This window comes from Topomyia yanbarensis, chromosome 2 (assembly GCF_030247195.1).
Source record: "Topomyia yanbarensis strain Yona2022 chromosome 2, ASM3024719v1, whole genome shotgun sequence".
NCBI classification, from domain to species: Eukaryota; Metazoa; Arthropoda; class Insecta; order Diptera; family Culicidae; genus Topomyia; species Topomyia yanbarensis.
Genome location: NC_080671.1, coordinates 52,182,496 through 52,206,980, shown reverse-complemented (window position 1 = coordinate 52,206,980; position 24,485 = coordinate 52,182,496). Strand labels below are relative to the sequence as shown.

At 39.8% G+C, this 24,485-nt stretch overlaps 6 protein-coding genes and 2 long non-coding RNA genes across 10 annotated transcripts; 4 read left to right on the top strand and 4 right to left on the bottom strand.

Annotated features, from left to right (window-relative positions):
* Nucleotides 1–492: 492 nt before the first annotated feature.
* LOC131684946 (F-box/LRR-repeat protein 15) lies at nt 493–1,614 on the top strand. Of its 2 annotated transcripts, XM_058968237.1 has the most exons (3): nt 652–787; nt 1,009–1,289; nt 1,348–1,614. In XM_058968237.1, exons 1-3 carry the CDS (start codon nt 752–754, stop codon nt 1,526–1,528), a joined length of 498 nt encoding a protein of 165 aa, XP_058824220.1. In that variant the 5' UTR covers nt 652–751; the 3' UTR covers nt 1,529–1,614. The 2 variants fall into 2 exon arrangements, with proteins under 2 accessions (XP_058824219.1, XP_058824220.1); XM_058968236.1 differs by having other exon boundaries at nt 493–1,289.
* On the bottom strand, nt 1,547–2,616 carry LOC131684948 (uncharacterized). Of its 2 annotated transcripts, none has more exons than XM_058968238.1 (2): nt 2,520–2,616; nt 1,547–2,409 (listed from the first exon to the last, which is right to left on the bottom strand). In XM_058968238.1, the coding sequence occupies exon 2, from the start codon at nt 2,343–2,345 to the stop codon at nt 1,632–1,634; it is 714 nt and encodes a 237-aa protein (XP_058824221.1). In that variant the 5' UTR covers nt 2,346–2,409; nt 2,520–2,616; the 3' UTR covers nt 1,547–1,631. The 2 variants fall into 2 exon arrangements, with proteins under 2 accessions (XP_058824221.1, XP_058824222.1); XM_058968239.1 differs by having other exon boundaries at nt 1,547–2,428; nt 2,520–2,567.
* Nucleotides 2,617–6,272: 3,656 nt separating this feature from the next.
* Nucleotides 6,273–7,356, top strand: LOC131685653 (uncharacterized). Its single transcript, XR_009304854.1, has 3 exons — nt 6,273–6,668; nt 6,739–6,908; nt 6,971–7,356. It is a non-coding gene; the product is annotated as an uncharacterized LOC131685653 (long non-coding RNA).
* Nucleotides 7,357–8,923: 1,567 nt separating this feature from the next.
* LOC131678232 (uncharacterized) lies at nt 8,924–9,799 on the bottom strand. The gene is made up of 3 exons (XR_009303608.1): nt 9,678–9,799; nt 9,328–9,618; nt 8,924–9,270 (listed from the first exon to the last, which is right to left on the bottom strand). It is a non-coding gene; the product is annotated as an uncharacterized LOC131678232 (long non-coding RNA).
* Nucleotides 9,800–10,653: 854 nt separating this feature from the next.
* Nucleotides 10,654–12,526, top strand: LOC131684943 (U3 small nucleolar RNA-associated protein 6 homolog). The gene has a single exon (XM_058968234.1). It carries the CDS (start codon nt 10,711–10,713, stop codon nt 12,475–12,477), a length of 1,767 nt encoding a protein of 588 aa, XP_058824217.1. The 5' UTR covers nt 10,654–10,710; the 3' UTR covers nt 12,478–12,526.
* LOC131684942 (SWI/SNF-related matrix-associated actin-dependent regulator of chromatin subfamily A-like protein 1) lies at nt 12,473–15,088 on the bottom strand. The gene is made up of 5 exons (XM_058968233.1): nt 14,494–15,088; nt 13,409–14,435; nt 13,193–13,343; nt 12,962–13,093; nt 12,473–12,901 (listed from the first exon to the last, which is right to left on the bottom strand). Exons 1-5 carry the CDS (start codon nt 14,966–14,968, stop codon nt 12,542–12,544), a joined length of 2,145 nt encoding a protein of 714 aa, XP_058824216.1. The 5' UTR covers nt 14,969–15,088; the 3' UTR covers nt 12,473–12,541.
* A 3,794-nt stretch (nt 15,089–18,882) lies between these two features.
* Nucleotides 18,883–21,218, top strand: LOC131684940 (vacuolar protein sorting-associated protein 52 homolog). Its single transcript, XM_058968230.1, has 5 exons — nt 18,883–19,378; nt 19,438–20,164; nt 20,221–20,339; nt 20,393–20,513; nt 20,569–21,218. The coding sequence occupies exons 1-5, from the start codon at nt 18,993–18,995 to the stop codon at nt 21,196–21,198; spliced, it is 1,983 nt and encodes a 660-aa protein (XP_058824213.1). The 5' UTR covers nt 18,883–18,992; the 3' UTR covers nt 21,199–21,218.
* Nucleotides 21,219–21,341: 123 nt separating this feature from the next.
* LOC131681789 (thioredoxin domain-containing protein 17) lies at nt 21,342–22,562 on the bottom strand. The gene is made up of 3 exons (XM_058962822.1): nt 22,108–22,562; nt 21,691–21,769; nt 21,342–21,624 (listed from the first exon to the last, which is right to left on the bottom strand). Exons 1-3 carry the CDS (start codon nt 22,274–22,276, stop codon nt 21,471–21,473), a joined length of 402 nt encoding a protein of 133 aa, XP_058818805.1. The 5' UTR covers nt 22,277–22,562; the 3' UTR covers nt 21,342–21,470.
* Between the last annotated feature and the right edge of the window lie 1,923 nt (nt 22,563–24,485).

Below are 24,485 nucleotides of genomic sequence, written 5' to 3'. Positions count from 1 at the left end.
GTGCAGCGATTATGATGTAATATCACAATTTTTTTTTTTGCTGTGTGGTACTGGAACAAACCTATAATTGCCGGCCACTTTCGAAGAGTTTAGATTCAAACCTATCGTACGGGGCCTTAATATTATTTTCCAGTGTGTTGCGTTGATCGATTTTCCTCCTTATTCTAACAAAATTGTTGATTATTTGATGACCCCTTGCAATAATAAAAATAAAGATAACAAACAGAGATGCCAGATTTGCAGACAAGTCTGCAAATTCGCAGACTTTTAATTTTAGCTGCAGATTTTTTCGATGACGCAGATATTTGCAGATTTTTTAGTTTGGTTGCAGATATTTGCAGATTTTTTAGTTTGGTTGCAGATTTTTGAATATAAAGGCTTTTGGTTACACTAGCTTTCCTGACATTTTTTGTTCTTCCCAGACTTTTAAAATTATTATCGCAGACATTTGAAAAAAGTACCTGGCATCTCTGATAACAAAAAGTATTTAATTTTTGTAACATAACATGTCAGTATAGGTTCTATCCGCAATTTTTAGTAATGATACTAGTTTCTGTACTTTTACTGATCTTTGAGTTGAAGTCATACGCCATTCATTCAGTTACTTAGCCTATGGCAGCGAATTCCGACTTAAGTTTGTTTGACATCGCCTGGGAGGACGTCCTCTACGCTAAATTATTTCCATTGCTTTCACTCAAGGATTTGTTCAATCTACGCTGCTGCTCCCGATTGAGTAAGCAGCTAGTGGATAATGGGTTTTCACATCGCAGAGACTTCAATCTGTCCGGTAATAACAGTCCACACATAGTGAGGGCATTCCATGTTTTGTCGAAAATGTGTTGCAATGTACACACGGTGAACCTAGCTAAATGTAACTGGCTTCTGGATACTAACTTGCGCGAGTTTCTTAATGTGAATACCAAAATTAGAAGAATTAATCTGAGTGAATGTCCAAACATATCGTCGGCCTCACTGCAGCCTATCATCATTAAATGCAAACAATTGCAGGTGTTGAAATTAGCACGATGTAGTTGGCTCACAATAGGTGCTATGGAAGCTTTAACGCTGCACCATTCAAAAATTCAGGAATTAGACATCTCCCATTGCACTTCACTGAGCGAAAGATGCATAACGATATTTCTGCTCAACTTTCGGCTTTTAAGAACACTCTCTTTGGCTTATATTCCAAGCGTGACCGACAATCTACTGTACACGATTGCGAAGAATTCGAAGGAAATGAAACATTTGAACATTATTGGATGTCAGCTCACAACTGACCGCGGTGTGGGGTATGGTTAGACTTGACAGTGCGAAATAAAATCAACTCACCTCTTCTTATTTTTACAGAGCCCTTTCACTATACTGCACTCGATTAGAATCGCTTATGGTTCGCGACTGTCCATATATTACAGAGCGAAGTTTATCTTTGCTACGAGGACGCGCGTTTGTTGATCGACCACGAATCTACCAACATCAGTTTAACGTTGTACCGAATATGGGATTACCAAGGCTATATCTACAGGTTTAAAAAACAAATACATAACAATTGTTTTAGTTGATGTTGATAAGTATATTTTCAAATGCAATATACAGTTTTTCTCTCTTAATAACTAATATATCCCAAATAACAATTATTTGGCCTTCACAAATTGTCCTGGTTTGGGCTTATTCCTTTTCTTATTAGGATTCACTGATTGTGGGGTTTTCGGCTTACCCTTTTGGGGTGAATCCGACTTGTTAGCTTGATTGGATGTGTTTGCCTTTTTTGAAACTGGTTGGTCATCATGTTTCGGCGCCTTCCGTTTCTTGTCAGGGACAGAGCGCTTTGATTTAGCCATTTCCAAGTGGATCTCTTTACCATCTAGCGGTTTATTATCTAGCTTCAATGCTTCCTTAGCCACTTTTTCGTTTGCAAATTGAATAAATGCAAATCCTCGTTTTGCAATAATCCTAATGTTCTTTATTTCGCCAACTCCGCTAAAGAACTCTTCCAGCTCTTTCTTACTAATGTCGAATTTGATGTGACCAACAAAAACTGTTGCTTTCATAGACTCTTCGTCGTCTAGCTCGGTTTTTTCGACTGTTGGCTTCTTTTTAGCTACAGCGGGAGGATCAACCTCGACGTCCGTTTCCTCTTTTTCCTCTGAGTCAGCTTCCTCCTCGGCATCACTTTGTTCCTCTTCTCCTCCAAGATCGGAATCGGCCTCTACTGAAAGTTCCTCGTCATCTTGCTCCTCAAGATCATCGTCATCTTCTTCGCTTTCCTGTGGTGGTGGCTGAGGCTTTTTCTCTTTTTTGTTCACAGGTTTTACTTTCTGGGCTAGTTTTTTGTTTTTTACTGCCATTTTAGTGACTCGCTGCAGAGAATATAGCAATGTTTCCACTAGATTTCAAATGTCCGCAAATTAACTGGAAATAGACAGTTACACTAACATTTACTTATGCAAACACGTTCTATTTGTTAAAATACTGTTTAGATTAACATTAATTTTAAAGAATGAAATCGAAACTGTACACACCTCCAACACGTGTTTTCCGAAAATGCGACGCTTGGTATGTCAAAAATCACAAAAATAAAGTAGCTCGATATTTCGGTGTAGTAAAAAACAAAGAGAATAGGGAAAGAGACGAATAGTGTGAAGCCAAAAATACCTTATTGAGCAGACCAATCGTGCAATGTAAATAAACATTACTCATGCCTGAGTTGGAGGAGATAAGTATTGTAAATCTATCAAAAAAGAAATTTGAATTTTCGTCAGAATTTAGTGCAATCGTGATTGTAAGGTGCATTCTAGAGTCTATGTATGAGTAAAAACAAGCTTTAGAATTATTTCATCTCTTTGTTTCAAAATGCACATCGTTTGATAAACAAATCCAACGATCGACAAAAGGTTTGTTTTCAAAATATAATAGGAGTCATTTAAAGTGCTGCCTTTGGAAACGGTTGCCAAATTCTAGTGTTGAAATCATCGTAAAGGGAGTGTTGCCGTTTTGACTGATTTTCACTCTGCGTCTCTTTCACTATTCTCTTTGGTAAAAAAGACGGTGGGCACATATGTCATTTTTTTTGCTTTGTACACGCCACCGAAAAACAACCTAAAATTGAGTACTTTTGACTATTTTTGTATTTGGTGTTATGCTACAATACCAAAACAATAAACTTGAACGTTTTTACAGTAAATTTCAATGTAGAACGGATTTTGACAGTAAATGAGGAGGGGTGGTTATGTATCTTAACATTAAATAAATCGATTTTTCTCCATACATTTTATACTCGAAAACAGTAAAATTTACTGTATCAGTTTTTTGCTGAACAGTAAAATTTATTGTTACATGAAATTTTATTGTAAATCTACTGTGAGAACTTTACATCGAACAATGTTGAAACAGTAAAAACTATAATATTTATTGTTTTATGATTTTAGGGTAAATACTATGTGGTAAATGCGGGTAAGAAGTGCGAAAGCGACGCACAACTCAAAAGTACCTAAATTTAAGTTAAAAGAACTTATTCTGTGGGTTGTTTTATTTTTGCGTGTACGTTGCCCAGTAAAGTTTAGCCGGAAAATGAGCCCAAATTCTGGTTGGTTGCAGTTAGCATATAGACGAGAACATTTCAAATGGGCCGATAAACAAAACGTAAACAATTCCGGTTAATACTTACTTCAAATGGACCACTAACAAAGCTTTATACACACCATAAATAAGCCGACTCTGAAGCCTGGCTGTTGGCGAAATAATAGATTATCGAAAAGGCACATTAGCAAAATAACACCAAACAACAAAACGGAAAAAAATGTTTATGGGCCCTTTTCTTAACGAAAAAGACTATACTTGAAAAGGGAACAAAAACATCCCAACACCAAGAAAGGGAAAAAATAAACGTCACATAACCATTTGCTGTAAACAAAAGGGTTCACCCGCATCAGACCCTGTTAACTTTGACAAAATTCAGTCTTCACTTCAGTAACGCCATCGAACGAGTTCACATAGAACTAATTATTGAAAACCGGTATAACTATACTTGAGAATAAAAGGCACTTTACCTACAGCGGGAACGTTCAGTACGTTGAAGAAAAACCGACTAGTCGCATGGACGGTTGTAATAGGAATGAAAGCAGAGATGCCAGGTACTTTTTTCAAATGTCTGCAACAATAATTTTAAATGTCTGGGAAGAACAAAAATGTCAGGAAAGCTAGTGTAACCAAAAGCCTTTATATTCAAAAATCTGCAAATATCTGCAACAAAACTAAAAAATCTGCAAATATCTGCAACCAAACTAGAAAATCTGCAAATATCTGCGTCATCGAAAAAATCTGCAGCTTAAATTAAAAGTCTGCGAATTTGCAGACTTGTCTGCAAATCTGGCATCTCTGAATGAAAGTTCGTGAATTTTCCATCTCCTTGCTAACCTGTACACAGAAAACTTGCATTACCTAGCAGTAGGTAATTTTAAATCTGTGCATCCCACTTCCTCCAACGAAAAACGAAAGAGAGGGAGTCCAAATTTACCCAAAAATAATGGGATATTCCCCAAAGCCGACTAAACTTCATCCCATTAATTTTGAGTAAAAAAATCATTCCCTCTCCCTCGTTTTCCGGCAGTGAAATAAGGACAGCAAATTAAAATTACCTACTTGTAGGTAATGGATTTTAAGTGTGTACATTTTCGCTCTCGCTCTGCCTATCCTATCAATTGACGTTTAATAAATGTACTGTGGTATTCGACCGTTGAGTCGTATATTGTACACTAATGATATACCCATTTCACACACACACACACACACACACACTACTACAGAGTATCGTAATGCGCGCGCATATGCGACTGCTGTCATTTTTTCTGTTCTTCGCTTCAATGCACACGGCGCGTTTGGGAATATCGTTCTGCTCGCACCAACATGAGAGCGAAGAGAAAAGCAGATAAAACGAAGTCATCAAAGAGAAACGAGCACTTCCTTCTGAAGCGGCAAAGAATGGCGGGTAGCAACTGGAAAAAGTATACTGAAAGTATCTGCTTGAAAAGTACTTTTCGGTTCTCGTTTTCAACCTGCGGCTGCCAATACAGATTGGAGAGATCGATAGAAAAACAGTCAGTCGGCCCGTGTGCGCATTATTTTTTTACATAATGAAGTCAGTTCCTTAAAGATCCACACGCCGATATCTTTCCATTATTATATGCTGCCTTCAAAATCTATAGCACTTTAATAGCCTCGGCCTATTTTGGATTTAATTTCCTTTAGAAATGTTCACTATTAACGATATACTCGAAGATTTTATGAATGATAGAAACAGTTCTCCAAACAAAAATCATAGTTTGCTTCATTAGTACAATATATTTCCTCAAAAAAGTAGTACTGTTTGGAAATCGTAATTTCTGCACTCAACATTACATGAATATAATATTTGAGATATCGTTTATTGGAATACGACTCTCACAAACGCAAGCCACATAGGTGCTACCCGATTTTAGCCGCGATCAAGTGTAAATGGATTGATCGTTTCATTTCATTTGCCATTCTTCTAGCTCTCATCACGGTGAGAAAAGAACCACACTTCCGAATGCATCTGACACGCTCGCACAATTGCATGCTGAAAGAAACTAGCATTCAACTGCTGGTAGAATGAGAACTAGAAAGATGGTGTTGGAATCACAAAAATGATGTTGTCGAAGGTTTGTTCGTGGAATTTGACAGTGCGATATCTTGTACTTTATCATCTTTGCTGTAAGTCAAACCATTCCTGAGCCGGTTCAGACTTCTGAGTGGATGCATTCCAGCTCAAAGGTATCAACCGATTGAGTCTGAATCGGTTGATGCCTTTGATCTAGAATCCATACTGAATCCGCTCAGTATTTTGAACCGGTTCCAGAATGGATTTGACGGATAGTTGGGACAAGTTGGTGTGGTAGTGCTATTGTTTTAACGTATATTCATTCAAAAGTTTAGACAAATTTTATTAACATATTCTAGCCAAACATGTCAAATGGTCCTAAGTGAAAATGATAGTTTCTCTTTGTTTACTCTCTTTCGCTAATAACTCGTCAAAATCAGCGTTTTTCGATATATCTTGAAACAATATTGAAAAGTTTTATGCTGATGCCGTAATAATCGAAAGAGAAAGTAAACAAAGAGAGGCTCTCATTTACACTTAAGACCATTTTACATATTGGTCGAGATATATCATTGATCATTGTGTCACAGAGAACAGACAACGACACGACCTGAAACTTCATGAAAAATTTCGAAGAAAAAGTGTTCACGAAGTTACTCGCCAGTTACCAGTACATTGAGCGACCCCTCGATAAAGATGAAATATGAATTTCTCACGCAACACTGCCTCAATTTTCTTAATGTTTATTTGCATATCCTAACAACCAAAGTCCGTAACAGCTAGGAAAGAAAACATTGTTTCGTTTGCCGCAAGAAACAAATGCGAGTTCGGAAAAGGGAAGCTTTTGTTGGATTTGGATAAAATTTGATTTTTTAGAAACATTTTGGTCCCCGTACGCGAAAACGGCGAAAACCAAAAAAGATATTTTCCTTAGTTAATAATAAAATAATCCGTTTGCTTTTTTATCACCTTCCCTGTGATTCACCTGTGGGCTGTGATTAAACTGTTCAAAGGACCAGCAGATACATTTAGGGGCGGAAAGAACGAGCAACTTGTAAATTTTCTACTCTTAACCCTAACCTATATCAGTCAAATAATTATTAATTTTATTTTTACATTTTCAGTTCCTGTTTACTTTTTCGCTCTTATCGCTAACACGCTGAGAGCCAGACTTTCAACATATTCATCTCGAAAATTGCCTAAAATATGGCAGGGGATGTGGGAGTATCGTACTCCAAATGTACCATGCTTCATTGCACCAGTGAACCCAAAGGCATGAAATTTGTTGAACAAAGTGAGCTCAGCACTCTCCCTGTAGGTGTCAAAACAGCTACTACATAAAAACACGATTTTAAGTTCCAGGAAACCGGAGAAAATGCATCATGCGATCAATTTAACACCCAGCGTCACCTGTTCTGAAACTCCAAAACACGGTTTCCGTTTTTCCAGAGAATTTGGGTTTTCCGGAGACTTACCCTTAAAGAAGCATCCAGCATAGAAGAATGCGTTGTGACGTTCCTACTGCCCGTGGAAGACGCTTTAACATATATAGGATTACTGATGCCAGTGTATTACACCAGTCCACCAGCACTAATAGTCGACAAAGACACCGTGCGAATCAAAATAAATTGGCTTAGGAACCCCTACTCAAAACCTTCAATGACTGTTTCGTACAAAATGAACCCATCATACGAATATTTTCGAATAAAAATCAACAATGGAAAATGTGGGACACCTGGTCATACAGGATAAGCTCGTTTAATCTGGGACTGTCCCGTCTAATCCGGGGCGTCCGGCCGCTTTATGGTACAAATATACCTTAATGTTGAAACTACCCGGTGATGATAAATAGATGCATCGAATCAAAATTACGGTCAAAATATCATCATTATCCTTCCAGCATTCGCGCTGGTGCGCTGAGTGCACGTCACTCTGAAAATCGAGCGAAATCGTCTTTAAAGACTAGTTTACAGTTCGGGAAATGTCACTGGATTTCGACCTCTGTATTTTAAATGAAGCACGGGATTTAAAATCCCGTGGCGGGAAATGAGTCTACACAAAAATGACAATTCGACACAGATCTTTCATTAAGGCCTAAGTCGCAATGTGCTCAAATGGAGAAAAATCAGTTTCAATATTCGGCGATGCTTTTCTAAATGTAGTTTTTATTGTAGGTATAAATTACTTTATGGCCATGTTTTTCCTAAAGCATCTTTGGTTGAACCTTATGACAATATAACAAAGAATTTAATTCCTATGTGCTTTTAGTGGGTAGAAACTAAAAAAATGCTTACGCCCAATTTGCATTCCAGTCGTGATTTCGCCCTTCAGCAACCACCATTTGCGAGAGGGCTAAACCGTAAAATTAATTTTCAGAAGGGCGCGGTAAATGGGCTAAACTGACTCTGTCTTGCTGGGTAGGGCTGGGTAAATGGGCGAGCTTGACAGTATACTTTTTAATAGGGCTCAGCAAATGGGCGTATAGAAACCCAATGTAAATGAAAGGGCGCGTGCATCTTTTCTTCAAATTTCATGAAAATATCGAAATATTCGAATGTTTATGTGCAACAACTATCGAGTAGACATGATCATAGTAGATATTGCTTATCATCTATATAATAGAACAGCCGTTTCAAGAATCATTTTGTGAATAATAGCCGTACGCCCCGGTTCTGTCTAAAAATGTAAGTTTAGCCTTTATATTCCATATGAGAAGAAGGGCCTAAGTCGAAATCTCGAAGAAAATGCATGTTTCGCCATTTTGTTTTCTTTAATTATAAATCGAACTAAACACCATTTTAACTAATTTTCACCTCAATCTTGTAGTATTTTTGTCACATAATGTCATAATAGCGAAAACGCAGTTTGTTTACATTTGCGATTTAAGCCCTAATGAAAGATCTATGTCGAATTTTCATGAAGTGTAAACCCAACCGCGGGAAACGTCACGGGATTTTAAAACTCTCCACACAAAAAACCGGCCGGGAACAATTCAACAAAAACTCTTTCCGACGGGGAATTTTTTTCCGAAAGGGATAATGTAATTTTTTAGAAGCAGCAAAGCTTTTGATTTGCAGTTTGGAGAGATCTCGGCGGAAAATTTTCCTTGATCAAATTCCGTGGCCCATTTCCCGAACTATAAACTAGCCTTAAGCACTAGCGGTTTCCAGTTCGATGAGCCATTTTTGCAACGTCTGGAGAGTTAACAACTCACCTTTCGGGTTTGGCGATATATTTTGATAAAGTTGAACTGTATCGCACAGATAAATAATAAAGAACGTCTGCCGAGTCGAGGCACACGATTAAGTTTAAAAGTTTTTTATTTGTGACATTTCTCTGGTGCAAAATGGTATACGACGTCGGCAGGAATGTTTCATTTAGGTGCACGTAGACGTACTGGACCATCACGGGCCCTATTCTCAGAGTCACGTCACCTAGTGACTAGAAGGATATTTCCCTCATCACTAGGTGACGTGGCTGTGAGAATAGAGCCCCACATACAGGGATAGCTGATGCGAAAACGATTTCGCATGTTCGGTCTGCAATGGATTAAGATTTTTCTATTGTACAATTCAATGTATCGGACGATGATTTTGTATCTTGATTGCCAGTTTGTTTATCCAACTCACGAAGCAGCGGGTAACTGTCGAATAAACCTGTAATATGGGATCCATGAACGGTGCACTGATTCTGCCAGGCGTGTTAACTAATACCTTGGCCGTAAAGAACAGACTTCTTTCCTTGGGCACATCGCCATTCTCCAGCTATCGTCGCATGATATTTCACTTTGTAGATTCACTTCAGGAAAGGTTTCTCTAGCTGGTCGATTTTGCGCAAATGATTGCTCGGTCACTTCACCGTTTTTGGATCATTCGACCATATTCAGCTATTTCACTGCTTGTTACATGGAACTTTTGATTATCGACATAACGAGGACGATAACATGCATCGGATCTAACAGATTGATTTCGTCGTGCTGCATCAGGTACATGATTATTTGTTTGCTGAAATAAAAATAAGGTGTTACTTAAATCAATTAACATTACAATCGAAATTTGCTCACCTTCGATTAAGTCAATCAAATTTATTGCTTCTTTGGTAAAATTTTCGGTTTGTTTTTATACTCATTATTTTCCTTTGCGTACCCAGAGGTTGCTACGGTAACTATGGGCTATTTGGAAAAAATAATAACAGATTCATAAGTGTTGCTAGTTTCATGCATTTTCTAATCAAATAGCAAATTTGACAGTACGAGTTACCTCAGTCACTGATGGGTAGTCCGATTTGCGATACACTTTTGGAATGCAAGTGTCTAGTCGTGTCGTTGGAACAGACATCCATGATCGAACAAAAATATTTAAAAAACGTGTGTAAACATTTGAATTAATGTACGAAAAACACTAGCGCCGCCACAGCAACCTATTCCAACTATCCGTCAAATCGATTCCGGAACCGGTTCAAAATCCTGGATGGATTCAGCATGGAATCTAGCTCAAAGAAAATAACCGATTCCGACTCTATCGGTTGACGCATTTGAGCTGGAATTCATGCTGGAAGTCCGAATCGGTTCCGGACTAGTTTGACTGGGTAGAGGAATAGCCGCTGTCAATTCTGTCGCACTCAGCCACAAAAAAACATGACGACAGTAGCGCACCTGGTTTGGATATCCAAACTACCTTCGAAACCGTTACAGATTTTACACAAGTTGAATGCTGAAGATGGACGTCTGTTCTCTGTGATTGTGTGTTCTCTGTGCTTCACATATTATGCACAAACTTTAACCCATATAGTCCAACGATACCACATATTGTTTGGATGATACCCTGAACAGGTCGTTAGGCTCTTAAATCATACGATGTTTTATCGTGCTCAATAAAATTACAAATTTATTAGGGATATGTCACTCAAGATTTTTATTAGGATAGTTAAAACTCAACAAAATTGTCTGGCAACTCTTATTTCAAGTGCAAAATCGCATGATTTGGATGTGACAGTTTTTTACCGTGCAATCCTGATTTGTCAAAAACATCAGGCACGTGTGCTTTGTTTTGTTTATCATCTTTTCATTTTGATCGTCCAAAAATTGCATCTCCAAAATGAGTGAATTTATCGAAAAACGTCGCGAATTAGCAATCAAAGAGTATGAGTTTATGAAACACCTGAAACTGTTCACCGGCGACGAGATTCGTGACATAAAAAATAAGCGGTTTCAACACGAACACAGGGTGGAACGACGCGCTAAAGAGCTGACCGACTACATCAACTATATTGTGTACGAAAGTAGCTTGCTGGAACTGCTCCGAGAACGTAGGAAGAAACTACGTGTACGGGATGGGAAGCATGGTTTGGACAACAGCATCCAGATACGAATCAAGGTGCTGTACAAGCGAGCAATGGAACGATTCCCGGCAGAGTATCAACTTTGGATGCACTACTTCAAGTACTGTGAGAAGAATAAATTTACAGCAGACGCATCGAGAATGCTGGATAGGATGTTAAATTATCACGGCGATAAACCAAGAGCGTGGATTAGTGCTGCCAACTGGGAGCACGAGAAGATGAATAATATGGACAAAGCTAAGCATTTCATGTTCCGCGGATTGCAGAGGCACCCGGACTGCAGGGAGATGTATTTGCGGTTTGTGGAAATGATGCTGAAAGAGGCCGAAAAAATCGAGCAAGTTGAAGAGGGCACCGAAAATCAAGAACAGAATGTTTCGCGATTGGGTCAAATTTTGGAATGCGTCAAGTTGATCTATCAACACTACAAGCAAAAGGACACCGACCTGGAGTTTTTCATAGAATTGCTAGATTGCTTGAAAAAAATAAATGTAACAAAAACGTTCGGATTTGAGGTTTTGAACGACATGAAGAAGACGTTTGCCAAGAAGGAACTCATGTGGCACACATTGGCGCGATTGGCCTTGGAAGGGTCCTATCTATTAAGCGAGAAAACATGTCAGCAAGAAAAACCTTCATTTAAAATATGTCTCCAACAGTGTATTCAGATTTACGAAACTGCCATTGAAGCGGTCCCTACAAAGGAAATGTGGAGTTATTATGTAGAAACAATCTTGCAGCAAAATGCGGATATGTCATGCTATCCCAAACTTCGTCGAAAAGCTTTGGGAGAAGCGTTCAAAAAGGCATATTTTGCTGGGTTTTTAGAAGAGGATAGATACGTCCAATATATCAAACTGTTGATTCATTCTGAGGAAACACAATTTTCATTTGTTAGTGAGGTCTTGAGCAAGGCGCTTGAGGTTTATCCCAGTTCCAGCCAACTTTGGGAGTTACAGCTAACATGTTTAGTTCGTAAATGCGCGTCTGCCAAGGAATTTGAATCAGTATTCAAACAGGCTATCAACAAGTGTTCTTCAGATGTTTTACCTCTATGGATTGTTCGTTCTCAGTTTTACTATACGCAAACAGAGAATCAAAACAAATTAGAGCAGGTTTTTAGAGAAGCCATACAACAGTCAACTAGCGTGTCTTCTCACTTTCAACCACTCTTTCTCAACTATTTGGTGGTAACAAAAAATATTGACGCAGCGCGTAAAGAGTATCGTGAGATGCAACGAAATTGTAAACCTTGTCTGGAATTGCACCACAAAATGGCAGAACTGGAATCTATTCAAATGCAGCCCAATTTCGACCAGGTACGGACGATCCACGAGAATGCTACCCAGTACTTTGGAACCTCAAACGCAGATGTTTGGATCGATTATATTCGGTTTGAACGAGATAATGGTTCACCAAAAACCATACATACAATTTTCGAACGGGCGAAAATGCGTTTAAATGCTGATTTGATGGCTGACTTCATTGTTAAGTATGAACAGGTAAAAAATCCGCTACTTTAAATCATTAACAAAAAGTTGTATTTTTTCGAAATAAATTAAATTTTGTATAGCATCAATAATCAATCTACAAATCCATTCCTGCCAAATCGTCATCCTCTCCGTCGTCCAACATACCTAGAAACTCGTGCTGGTTATCATTTTGTTCCGGCACGTTATCGATCTCGTAGTTTGAATTTGGATCCTCTGGTACGCAAGTACGTTTCTCCAAGAACGGTTCAATGTTTCCGGCCGAGCATGGCGCATCGACGTGAGTTGAATCGGAAAAATCCTCGTTGCACAAACCAGCCTTAGTGAGAATATCTTGCTTCTTCTGCAGCATAGTCCATATTATGTCGTCGGCTGTCCCTTTAGCCAGCAAATATCGAACAATCACATTGCCTTCCTGTCCGATTCGATGGGCGCGACTCTCTGCCTGAGCAAGCGTCTGCAAATTGAAAAGGGTTGAATACAATCAACTGAAAATAGTTTTTATATTTCGTGTTACGCTTGGATTCCAATCCAATTCGGCAAAAATGACAAGTTGTGCGGCTGTTAGTGTTATACCGGCGTTGCATGCCTTCAAGGATAGTACCGCTGCTCTACAGGAATCCTTTGTTTGAAATTTATTCACCAATTGCTTAAAAGGAAAAAAATACTGAGTACATCTACGAAAGCTACAAATCCTAAACAAGAACTAAATTTCTTATATTACTGAATTGATCAAGCGATATCTTACCGATCTCAGGTCTGACCTCGTCGTTCCGTCGATCCGAATGTGATCTACCTTTTGCTTACTGAGTTGTTTGGAGATAGAATCCAACATTTTGATATGGTGGGCAAATATGATGAACTTTTGCTTCTCTTTCAATAGTTGCTTGAGATACGCACTAGAATTTCAAATAACGATAGTTACCAGACGGTATTGCAACAATGTTCGAACATTAAAACTTACCACACAGCTGGTGCTTTCGCTTCCGCGGTCGCGTTGTAATATTTGAATAGAATTTCCTCCCGCTGGCGACCCTTGCTCATCGAGTAGTCCGCAGCATAAGTGTGCAAATCTTCCTCAGTTTCTTCGTTCTTCCACAGTAGCGACGGATCCAGTATCACAGTTTCGCGACTCTTCTCAGCCAGCTGACTCATCACATCCTGTTTGGTACGTCGAATCATGAATTTTGCCGCTAGCAGCAGATTCAGCTCTGGCAAATTCGACTGCCCGCTAGCATCCCAGCCAAAGTTTGTTTGCTTGCCGGCGCAGTACCTGGTGCTATACTCCTTGAACTGAAAAAAGTTCTTATCCAACATTTGCAGCTGAGTGAACAGTTCAACGGGCCGCGACAATGCAGGTGTTCCCGACAACAAAATCACCCGTTTAGCCTTCCGTGCCAGTTCTTGAGCAACGGTAGTACACTTTGCTTTAAAATTCTTCAACGTGTGCGATTCGTCCATGATAATGAAACCGAAACCTTGCTCGAGTAGCTTCTCGGCACATTTTTCCATCAGCGCATAACTTGAGATCAGAATACGTGCATCCCCTATAGAATCTTGGCTTCCTTGTAACGTGACAATGTTGTGCACCGGCACATAACGAAGCAACTTTCTGATTGTTTTAGCCCACACGTCTCTAGTAGAAGCCGTGGTGCAAATTAGCAGTGGCCAGTTCTCTTTATAGAAGTCCGCTATGGCAATAGCTTGATAGGTTTTGCCTAGACCCATTTCATCCGCTATGAGGGCTCGTCCACCTTTATCGATGGCAAAACAGACACCTTCTTTTTGAAATTCCAACAAACTGTTTGCCAGCGTTGGATCAATGGCATCCAGGCAAGATCGATTCGGTATGGTACGCTTATTCCCGGTAAAGAATCGAAGTACGAATCCTGGGATAGGACCAATCGAAACGTGTGGGTTCAGAGCAGTAACCCTTTCCTGAACTAGCGAGTAGTCTGTAATGCTGAATGTCCAGTTTTTTGTAGCAGGTTCTATGGAAAATACGATTGGTGAACATTATCTTGGTAGTTAGTGAAAGCAGTAACTCACCATATTGCTTTGAAGGAATACTTTTGAACACTTCAATTAGTTTATCGTTGAAACCAGATGCTTGTACAACAAATCGAGTTTCCGAGACCATTGCACACGCACATGTGACTGTCCGTATGAAAACGGGCGCTATTTTGCCCGGAGTTCTTCTATTCGCTGGGCCATTTCTTGTATACGGGTTAGATTGCATTCGTGTGTTGGTGAAAACTTGTTTCACCTTTCCCGGACCATAACCGTTCGGTTTATTATTACTAGATTGGTGCGGATTATCTGTTGCATTGGCCTTTCCATAGAAAGAAGCACTGCTGTGAATGGCCTGCTGCTGTTTTAGGGGCAATGTGAAAGTAGGTTTTGGAGACGCTTCCGACGATGGGATTGATTGTGGTTTACTGTTCTCCACTGCATTCTTGCGGGCGTTAAGACGTTCTATCGCAATCCGTCGTTTCTCGGCAATTTCCTCTGCGGTGCAGGACATCTAGACGATTTTAACAAACAAGTTTAACAAATTTTTAATAACATGAAACTATACCAAAGTGTAACTCAAAAATTGAAGCACAACTTAAAAACAAAATCTTTAAGACTTTTTGTTGACATTTCAGCGGCGGGTTTTCTCAACAATGCCCATCCTCTAAGAACGGTTGGTTTCAAAATCGTCCAATGAAGGACGTTCGTTGGACCAACGTTGGACGACGTCGAAATAACCGTTCAACAGTTTGAAGGCAATTTTTTTCGGATGTCTTGACTGATTTCTGACAGAATCCTGGCTCAAAAACAAAAACCGATTCAGAATTCTGGGTGGTGAAGACAAATGAAGATATTTTTTTTATGAAATGTGAAGATATTTGAAAAATATACCTGGTAATCTCTGCATTCGATTCTAGTTAGAATCGGTTGTGTCACTGAAGCTGGAAAACGAATTTGAACCAGCAAGAATTCCGACTGCCTTTGCAGTTTTTATGGTTGGACAGAGAATGCGCAAAATTCGCAAACGAAAAAAGCAATTTTTTTTCCACATACCATATGTCAGATCTTCAAAAAAATCAATCAGCGTATGTAGAATGTTGTTACAGCCCACTGAGACGTCCAAAAAATTGTTTCAAAATCGTTCAACACGGGTCCAACGATGGACGTTTGTTGAACGGTTATTTGTACGTTGTCCAAATTGGTCCAACGAACGTCCTTCATTTGACAATTTTGAAACCAACCGTTCTTAGAGGGAGTACTGCTGATTGATTTTTATGAAGATCTGACATGCGGTGTGTTTAAAACTGCTTTTTTCGTTTGAGAATTTTACCCTTTCTCTGTCCAACCTTATGCGAACAGAAAACCCACCCGACGAACTTAACCAGCCTAATTAGAACCAGTCAGCATTCCGGCTCAGTTTCAGCTAAACTTTATTGGGCTTCGTTGGTCCCACTCTGTCAAACCAAGTCCCTCATTGAACGATTTTGAAACCAACCGTTGTTAGAGGGTTAATGGAGCTTCCCCAGTTAAGCTCAGCCGGAAACGAAACGGAATTCTGGCTGGTTGAAGTTCGTATTCAGGCTCCAGTGACACAACCGATTCTAGTTAGAATCGGTTGTGTCACTGGAGCCCATGTGCGAACTGGAACCAGCCAGAATTCCAGTTCACTTCCGGCTGAACTTTACTGGGTCCTTGATGCCAGTTTACATTCGTGGTTGCTAGTTTTACCGCAAGTCGGTGTATAAAGTGTTTGTAGTTAAATCAATTCCGGAACCGGTTCAGAATTCTGAATACAGTTGTCCCCTAAGAACGGTTGGTTTCAAAATTGTGCAATGAAGAGCATTCGTTGGACCAACGTTCGACGACGTCCAAATTACCGACCGTTCAACAGACAGTTGGACTCGTGTTGAACGATTTTGAAACAAATTTTTGAACATCTCAGTGGGCAGTATGGATTCCATCTCAAATGCAACAACCGATTCCGACTCCATTCAAGGAATCCATACAGACCCCATTCAAGGATTCTGAATCAAATTCGGAATGGTTTGACCGAGTCAGGGCCCAATATAGTCCAGCCGGAAATGATCCGAAATTCTGGCTGGTTTTAATTAGTATATTATATATTATACTCTAGATCCAGTGACAAACCGATACTATCTATAAATCGGTGTATCCCCTCTAAGAACGGTTGGTTTCAAAATCGTCCAATGAAGGACGTTCGTTGGACCAATTTGGACAACGTCCAAATAACCGTTCAACAGGTGTTCATCGTTGGACCCGTGTTGAACGATTTTGCAACAATTTTTTGGACGTCTCAGTGGGTCGCTAGAGCCGGAATACTAACTAGAACCAGGTAGAGTTCCGGCTGAACTTTATTGGGGGTTGTAGGGACTGAGATGAAGAGAAAGAGAATATTAAAATAAAATTGTGAGAGCGAAGAGAGAAATATGGATAAAGTAAACGAGCAGGAAAAAGTTCGGCAGTTGTGTGATTGACTTTGAACGAGGAAGTCTGGCTGGTAGAACGTCCGGCCACGACAATGGTGCAGTTCGGTAAATAAGTAAGAACACCCTCTAAGAACGGTTGGTTTCAAAACCGTCCAATGAAGGACGTTCGATGGACCAATTTGGAAATCGTCCAAATAACCGTACAAAGAAAGTCCATCGTTGGACCCGTGTTGAACGATTTTGAAACAATTTTTTGGACTTCTCAGTGGGTACGCATAGAATATTTCGCCCGAGAGGGCATTTATAGTATAATCTCCTGAGAGGGTAATGAAAGTTTAGCCTCCGAGAAGGTATGCTTCGTATTATTCCCCCGAGAAGGTATATAAAGTATTGCCCCCGAGAGGGTTTTTCTAAGAATAATTCCCCCGAGAGGGTGTGTAAAGTAAAGTGATGCAAAAAAGACCCAGTTAAGTTCAGCCGGAAAATGATCCGGAATTCTGGCTGGTTCTAGTTCGTATTCCAGCTCCATCGAAACAACCGATTCTGTTTGAATCGGTTGTGTCACTGGAGCCGCAATACAAATGGCGTTTTCGTTTTTTCTTGGTGCTACACAGGTGTAGTGCAAAGAAAGAGATAGACTGATTACACCCAAGTTTGAATGAGTGTAGCACCGACTACACCGGTGTAGTGCAAAAACGAATATGCCATAACTATCCTGGTATTCTAGTTACAATCGGTTGTGTTACTGGAGCCGGAATACGAGCTGGAACCAGCCAGAATTCCAGTTCATTTCTGGCTGAACTCTACTGGGCGATGCTGCTCACTTTTAGTCAGAATCCAGCCAGGAATGTACAGTCAAGATTTCTGCACGCTTCCTGCTACACCTTTGTCAGATGTTTTGCCCAATTCGTGCTTAATTCAACCAGGTTGGAATTGCCAGAATCTTTGCACGATTTATTTCCGAGTTTGGGTTTTGCTCGGTTTCTTGTCAAAATTTGCCAGAAACAGGGGGGGAAACCGAGTTCGCCCTAGTTCAACTAACCCGACAATATGCGCACAGAAATTTGACAGGGCTGCCAAACCAAAACTTACAGAAATCTAGCAGAGTCTCTGCCAGAAAATTTGGTGACTGAGACCAACCCAGCTGGATAAGTCTATATCCGATTTTGCTTATTTGCTCAACTTTCCAGTAAAGTTCAGCCGGAAGTGAGTCGGAATTCTGGCTGGTTCTAGTTGGTATTCCGGGACTATAGACTTATCCAGCTGCGTTGGTATTGTGCCGTTTTGACGTTTAAATTGGGAAGAAAACAAACCATTTGCACTGCGAATTGGGAGGAAAACAAACCGCTTGTTGGCTTAAGGGGAGGGCGGTAGTATAAAAATGCGAGATCTCAGTGTGCGTATTTTAAACGTCAGATATCTCAATAGTGGCACAGTCAATTCTACTTAGAATCGATTCCCACTGAGACGTTCAAAAAATTGTTTCAAAATCGTTATACACGGGTCCAATGTTGGACGTTCGTTGAACGGTTATTTGGACGTTGTCCAAATTGGTCCAACGAACGTCCGTCATTGTACGATTTTGAAACCAACCGTTCTTAGAGGGTTGTGTCACTAAAGCCGGAATACAAACTAGAACCCAGTTAAACTCATTCCGGAACCGGTTCGGATTTCTGAATGGAGTCAGTATGGATTCCAACTCAAATGCAACAACCGATTCCGACTCAATCGGTTTCAAAAGCGGTTGTTGCATTTGAGTTGGAATCCATTCAGGATTCCGAATCAAATTCCTAATGGTTTGACCGGGAACCAGCCAGCATTCCGGCTCAGCTATATTGAGTTGCGATAATTTCCCGCCAGAGCGCGATGACTGGATGATATTGATGTTGCGTCTGAAATGCTTCAAAGGCGCATTTCCAATGAAATGGTTTATTAGTATTGAAATATTTAACCTTCATAGTAGATAAGGAAACCTGAGTGTGTACGCTGACGTTCGCAACGTAACCAAAACACAGACGAAAAACTTTACGTGTTTATCGCTTTGATTATCCTAATATTTTCTAAATTTTACTTTCGACGATTCACGCTATGTTCAGCGGTGCCCCACTTGGTGATCAAATTGAGGACGATGAAGTACAGGAGATACTCAAAACAGGTACCGATCTGCGCCAGTACTCGGCTCAGATCGAGAAAGAGTTCAAGGAGGTAGAAAATCGATCGATCGAAGATTATATCAAGGAGAGTCAGAACATTGCCTGTCTGCACAATCAGATTGGAAACACATCGACGATACTGGAGCGGATGGAATTGATGCTGATGGATATACAGGACGCGTTAAATAACATTAGCACGGAGATCACGACGCTACAGAGGAAATCCGTGTCGATGTCGGTGCAGTTAACCAACAGGCAATCAGTTCGGGCTCAACTATCTCAGTTTATTGAGGATATGGCCGTACCTGGGGAAATGATTTCGTAAGCATTTTTTTTAACCATCAATGTGATTTTCCATTTACTATCATATTAATGTTTAGGACAATCATGGACACAGCGGTCACGGAGAAGACATTTCTGATTCATCTGAATGAACTGAACCACAAGCTGAGCCTTATGAAGGAACTTAACTTTAAAGAATCCAAATCATCTCAAGACGTCAACGATGTATTGCAAAAGCTTAAGATTAAAGCGATGAGTAAATTACGAGTGTATCTGATGGAACAGATTTATAAATTTCGCAAACCTATGACAAACTATCAGATTCCACAGAATGCGATGTTGAAATATAAGTTCTTTTTTGAATTTATACTTTCGAACGAACGCACAGTTGCGCAGGAGATATGCAACGAGTACATCGACACGATGGGAAAGATTTATTATAGTTACTTTAAAAGTTATTCGACTAGGCTGGCAGCGTTGAAATTTGAAGAAGCAGTTTCGAAAGATGATCTTATGGGGCTGGAAGATACGGTAGCAAGGGGACTTTTTTCTAAGGCTAGCTCGCTGAAGAATAAAAGTACAGTATTTTCTATTGGAGATCGGGGAGATGTCCTAAATCAACAACTTGAAGCGCCAATCATTGTTCCACATGCACAACAAAAGACTCGATATCCATACGAAGCTCTGTTTCGCTCTGAGCAGTACGCCCTAGTGGATAATGCCTGTCGAGAGTATCTGTTCGTGACAGAGTTCTTCATCGTGCGAGGTCATCAGGCACAAGATTTGTTCAATCAAATTATGGGAAAAACTATGGCATTATTAATCGTAAGTAGTTGACATTTGTAAGAGATCATATACACTGTCTAGGTTTTTTTTTGTAGAAAACATTGGAGACCTACGTTCAGGACTGTTACGATACGATTGCATTGTTTCTTTGCATTCAACTGTGTCTTCGGTATCAATTGATGTGCCATAAGCGCTGTGTACCTGCTCTTGACCGGTAGGGAATTAGTTTTTCAATATTTTTGAAAAATACTATATTTTAATGTGCAGGTACTGGGATAATCTTCAAGGAGTAATTTGGCCTCGATTCGAGCAAGTCTTTCGAATGAACATCCAAAGTATCCAGGAATGTGATCCAACAAAGTTTTCCAAAGAAACGGGACCGCATCACGTAAGTTGCATATTATCGCCATAATCCACGTGAAAACTATATGCCATTATTACAGATAACACGCCGCTACGCGGAATTCTCGGCCGCTATAGTGGGCATTACGGAAAACTTTCCAAACGAACTGGTCAGTCATCTGTTGCTGGAACTACAGGAAGAAGTCAAGTGTTTCATGCTACGAATGGCAGCTATTTTCACCACCCGCAAAGAGCAGCTCATTTATCTGATCAACAACTATGACTTGGTGCTCGGGGTGTTGATGGAACGAACAAGAGATAATTCCAAGGAGGCCGAAGCATTCCGTGAACTTCTCAGTACCAGGTCTGCCGAATATGTGGAGGAAATTTTAGCACCCCACCTTGGCGGCATTATTCAATATGTAAAAGATTGCGAACATATGCTGGAAAAGGAACAAACTGAAGAATTCAAGCGCCAAGAGCGTCGATCGTTGCAGCTAGTGGCTAGCTTTTCCGTTAACTGGAAGAAATCACTGGAGGAATTGAACCGAGAGGTGTTTCTATCATTCCCCTCCTTGGTCACTGGATCCCAGCTGTTGCAGTTGGCCCTTGCTCAGTTGGTACAGTATTATCACAAATTTTACAAACTATTGACTCCAAGCGCACGAGCTCAGCTGGTCAACATTCATGTGATTATGATTGAAATCAAAAAATATAAAAGCAACTATTAGTTGATTGTCATATGGAAAAAGATCTAAATACTAAAATGTTTGAAAGAAATGCCAAGTGTTATACGATGTACTAGGTAAAAAATAGTAAATTATGCTTCACCATTTTGAGAAATTTCGATGCCAATTAGAAACCTTCACAAAAATTGATTACTGGTAAAGCTGGTACTGGTTTTTATTAACAATTTAGAATCCTTCGCCATACATTGATAAGATTTTTTTTCGTCCCAAATCAAGACGTTTTAGTACGAAGCGCCAATCACTAACAGCTAAGCTCAATCTTCATCCGAAAGAAGCATTTCCACAAGATCTTTGTTTGAGACTCGTTCGCCATCCAGTCGTTGGGGAGATTTCCAACGGAGTAACGTGGGCAAAAATACAAGGTTCGTACGTGGATCCTTGCGGTATGGGTTGTTTAGGTCTTTCCAACTAAAATTAAAAAAATAGATTTGTTATAAACCTTTTAAAAATCAAATTTTGCTATGTAAGGCTTACAATGGGCGATCTATCTCCACTGCGATGAAATGACTTTTTTCCGGGGCTTCTTTCAATGCGTCCTCTACGACTGGGGCAGCTGCGAGGGAAGAAAGCGTAAATTAATAATACTAAAAGCGATCAAATATATTTGAGTCTTCAAGCCTCTGGGGATCACCTACAATTGACATGGTGATTGCCTTATCTTATCATGTCAATTTATCGGAGTATGGCGTCTTAGTGGCTCAACGGTTTTATCAATACCGAACGTAGTTAGTCTAATGGCATTTTCGTTTTTGGCAGTGCACTATACCGGTGTAGTCGGTGCTACTCATTCAAATTTGGTTGTTATAAGTCGAACTCTTTTTTCGTTCACAACACCGATGTTTAATTTATAATTTATTTTGCTTACTACCAACCAAGATAAAGATTGCTTACCTTTCACACAGTATGGACACCAGCTGTCACCTTTCTCGTCCTTGTCGCCGGTGAAGAGAACGTGTACCGGTTCTCCATTTCCCTCCAGACTCTCGGCCAGTTTAGTGAATTCATCCCAACTTTTGACGTGATGTTTAATAACCATTCTGACGACGCGATTCAAGGGCATACACCACAAGTAAACGATTAGCGAATACGAGAGAAGCTTTTCTGTATTGAAATTCCTAAAACACGACGTATGTATCAGCGCTTCCCTTGATCACAAAACACTTAACAAAATTTAATATGGACCGAGTACAATGATGACCATAACATGACAATGCTATTCAAACTTATCGGTTATCGACGATAACTTATCACATCGCATCCCCACTGAGACGTCCAAAAATTTGTTTCAAAATTGTTCAACACGGGTCCAACGATGGACGTTCGTTGAACGGTTATTTGGACGTTGACCAAATTGGTCCAACGAACGTCCGTCATTGGACGATTTTGAAACCAACCGTTCTTAGAGGGTCATTTCTTTTAGAGATCACACATAAATTACGTAACACTTTCCTGGTAAAGTTCAGCCGGAAATGAACTGGAATTCTGGCTGGTTCCGGTTCGTATTCCGGCTCTAGTGACACAACCGATTCTAGTTAGAATCGGTTGTCACTGGAGCCGGTATTCGAACTGGAACCAGCCAGAATTCCAGTTCATTTCCGGCTGAGCTTAACTGGGTAAGTGAGAAGGGTACACTGAGAAACAACAGCGTGCATAATTAGAATTTTGTTTATGCATCGATAGCATACTTTTCTATCTGCCTCTCGTTCCTTGTGCTGTAAATTTTATACATTGGACATATTCGGTTCATCCACTCATAAGGTTGGGGAGAGAGGGCAAAAATCGAAAACGAAAAAAGCAGTTTTTTCCATACCGTGTGTTAGATCTTCATACAAATCAATCAGCTTATGTAGAATGTTACAGTACTGCTGATTGATTTGTATGAAGATCTAACACACGGTATGGAAAAAACTGCTTTTTTCGTTTTTGATTTTTGCCAATTCGACATAGATTTTTCATTAGGGCTTAAATCGCAAATGTAAACAAACTGCGTTTTCCCTATTATGGCATTATGCGACAAATACTACAAGATTGAGTTGAAAATTAGGTAAAATAGTTTATAGATCGATTTATAATTAAAGAAAACAAAACGGCGAAACATTCATTTTCTTCGAGGTTTCGACTTAGGCCCTTCTTCTCATATGGAATATAAAGGCTAAACTTACATTTTTTGACAGAACCGGGCGTACGGTTATTATTCACAAAATTATTCTTTAAATGGCGGTTCTATTATATCAATGATAAGCAATATCTACTATGATCATGTCTACTCAATAGTTGTTGCACATAAGCATTCGAATATTTCGATATTTTCATGAAATTTGAAGAAAAAATGCACGTGCCCTTTCATTTACATTGGGTTTCTATGCGCCCATTTGCTGAGCCCTATTAAAAAGTATACTGTCAAGCTCGCCTATTTACGCAGCCCTACCCAGCAAGACAGAGTCAGTTTAGCCCATTTACCGCGCCCTTCTGAAAATTATGTACACAGTTTAGCCCTTCCGCAAATGGTGGTTGCTGAAGGGCGAAATCACGACTGGGATCCAAATTGGGCGTAAGCATTTTTTTAGTTTCTTCCCACTAAAAGCACATAGGAATCAAATTCTTTGTTATATTGTTATAAGGTTTAACCAATGATGCTTTAGAAAAAACATGATTATAAAATAACTTATACCTACAATAAAAGTTACATTTAAAAAAGCATCGCCGAATATTGAAACTGATTTTTCTCCATTTGAGAACATTGCGACTTAGGCCCTAATGAAAGATCTGTGTCGAATTCTCTGTTCAACCTTGAATCTCACTAGAAGCATATGCATGAAAATGCATAAAAATCACAGCAGAAGAAAAAAGAATAGAAGGTATGCTAATTATGCATATTTTTGTTTCTCAGTTTTTATACTTCTAACACAGAGAACAGACATTCATGACCGAACAAAAATATTTAAAAAACGTGTGCAAACATTTGAATTAATGTACGATAAACACTAGCGCCGCCAAACCAACTTATCCCAACTATCCGTCAAATCCCCGGTCAAACCATTCGGAATTTGATCCTGGAATCCTGAATGGAGTCAGCATGGATCTCAAATCAAATGCAACAACCGATTCTGAAATCGATTGAGTCGGAATTGGTTGTTGCACTTGATTCGGAACCCACTGAGACGTCCAAAAATTTGTTTCAAAATTGTTCAACACGGGTCCAACGATGGACGTTCGTTGAACGGTTATTTGGACGTTGACCAAATTGGTCCAACGAACGTCCGTCATTG

Excerpts from the sequence above, each read along its gene's own strand:
- LOC131681789 (XM_058962822.1), bottom strand. The coding sequence starts at position 22,276 with ATGCCCTTGAATCGCGTCGTCAGAATGGTTATTAAACATCACGTCAAA. Across the intron at positions 21,770-22,107 it reads GTGTCCATACTGTGTGAAAG|CTGCCCCAGTCGTAGAGGAC; the intron begins GTAAGCAATCTT and ends CTTCCCTCGCAG. Across the intron at positions 21,625-21,690 it reads GTGGAGATAGATCGCCCATT|TTGGAAAGACCTAAACAACC; the intron begins GTAAGCCTTACA and ends TTTTAATTTTAG.
- LOC131684948 (XM_058968238.1), bottom strand. The coding sequence starts at position 2,345 with ATGGCAGTAAAAAACAAAAAACTAGCCCAGAAAGTAAAACCTGTGAAC.
- LOC131684942 (XM_058968233.1), bottom strand. The coding sequence starts at position 14,968 with ATGTCCTGCACCGCAGAGGAAATTGCCGAGAAACGACGGATTGCGATA. Across the intron at positions 14,436-14,493 it reads TATTCCTTCAAAGCAATATG|AACCTGCTACAAAAAACTGG; the intron begins GTGAGTTACTGC and ends TATTTTCCATAG. Across the intron at positions 13,094-13,192 it reads CGAGGTCAGACCTGAGATCG|CAATTGGTGAATAAATTTCA; the intron begins GTAAGATATCGC and ends TTTCCTTTTAAG.
- LOC131684943 (XM_058968234.1), top strand. The coding sequence starts at position 10,711 with ATGAGTGAATTTATCGAAAAACGTCGCGAATTAGCAATCAAAGAGTAT.
- LOC131684946 (XM_058968236.1), top strand. The coding sequence starts at position 613 with ATGGCAGCGAATTCCGACTTAAGTTTGTTTGACATCGCCTGGGAGGAC. Across the intron at positions 1,290-1,347 it reads ACAACTGACCGCGGTGTGGG|AGCCCTTTCACTATACTGCA; the intron begins GTATGGTTAGAC and ends TTATTTTTACAG.
- LOC131684940 (XM_058968230.1), top strand. The coding sequence starts at position 18,993 with ATGTTCAGCGGTGCCCCACTTGGTGATCAAATTGAGGACGATGAAGTA. Across the intron at positions 20,165-20,220 it reads AAACTATGGCATTATTAATC|AAAACATTGGAGACCTACGT; the intron begins GTAAGTAGTTGA and ends TTTTTTTTGTAG. Across the intron at positions 20,340-20,392 it reads TGTGTACCTGCTCTTGACCG|GTACTGGGATAATCTTCAAG; the intron begins GTAGGGAATTAG and ends TTTAATGTGCAG.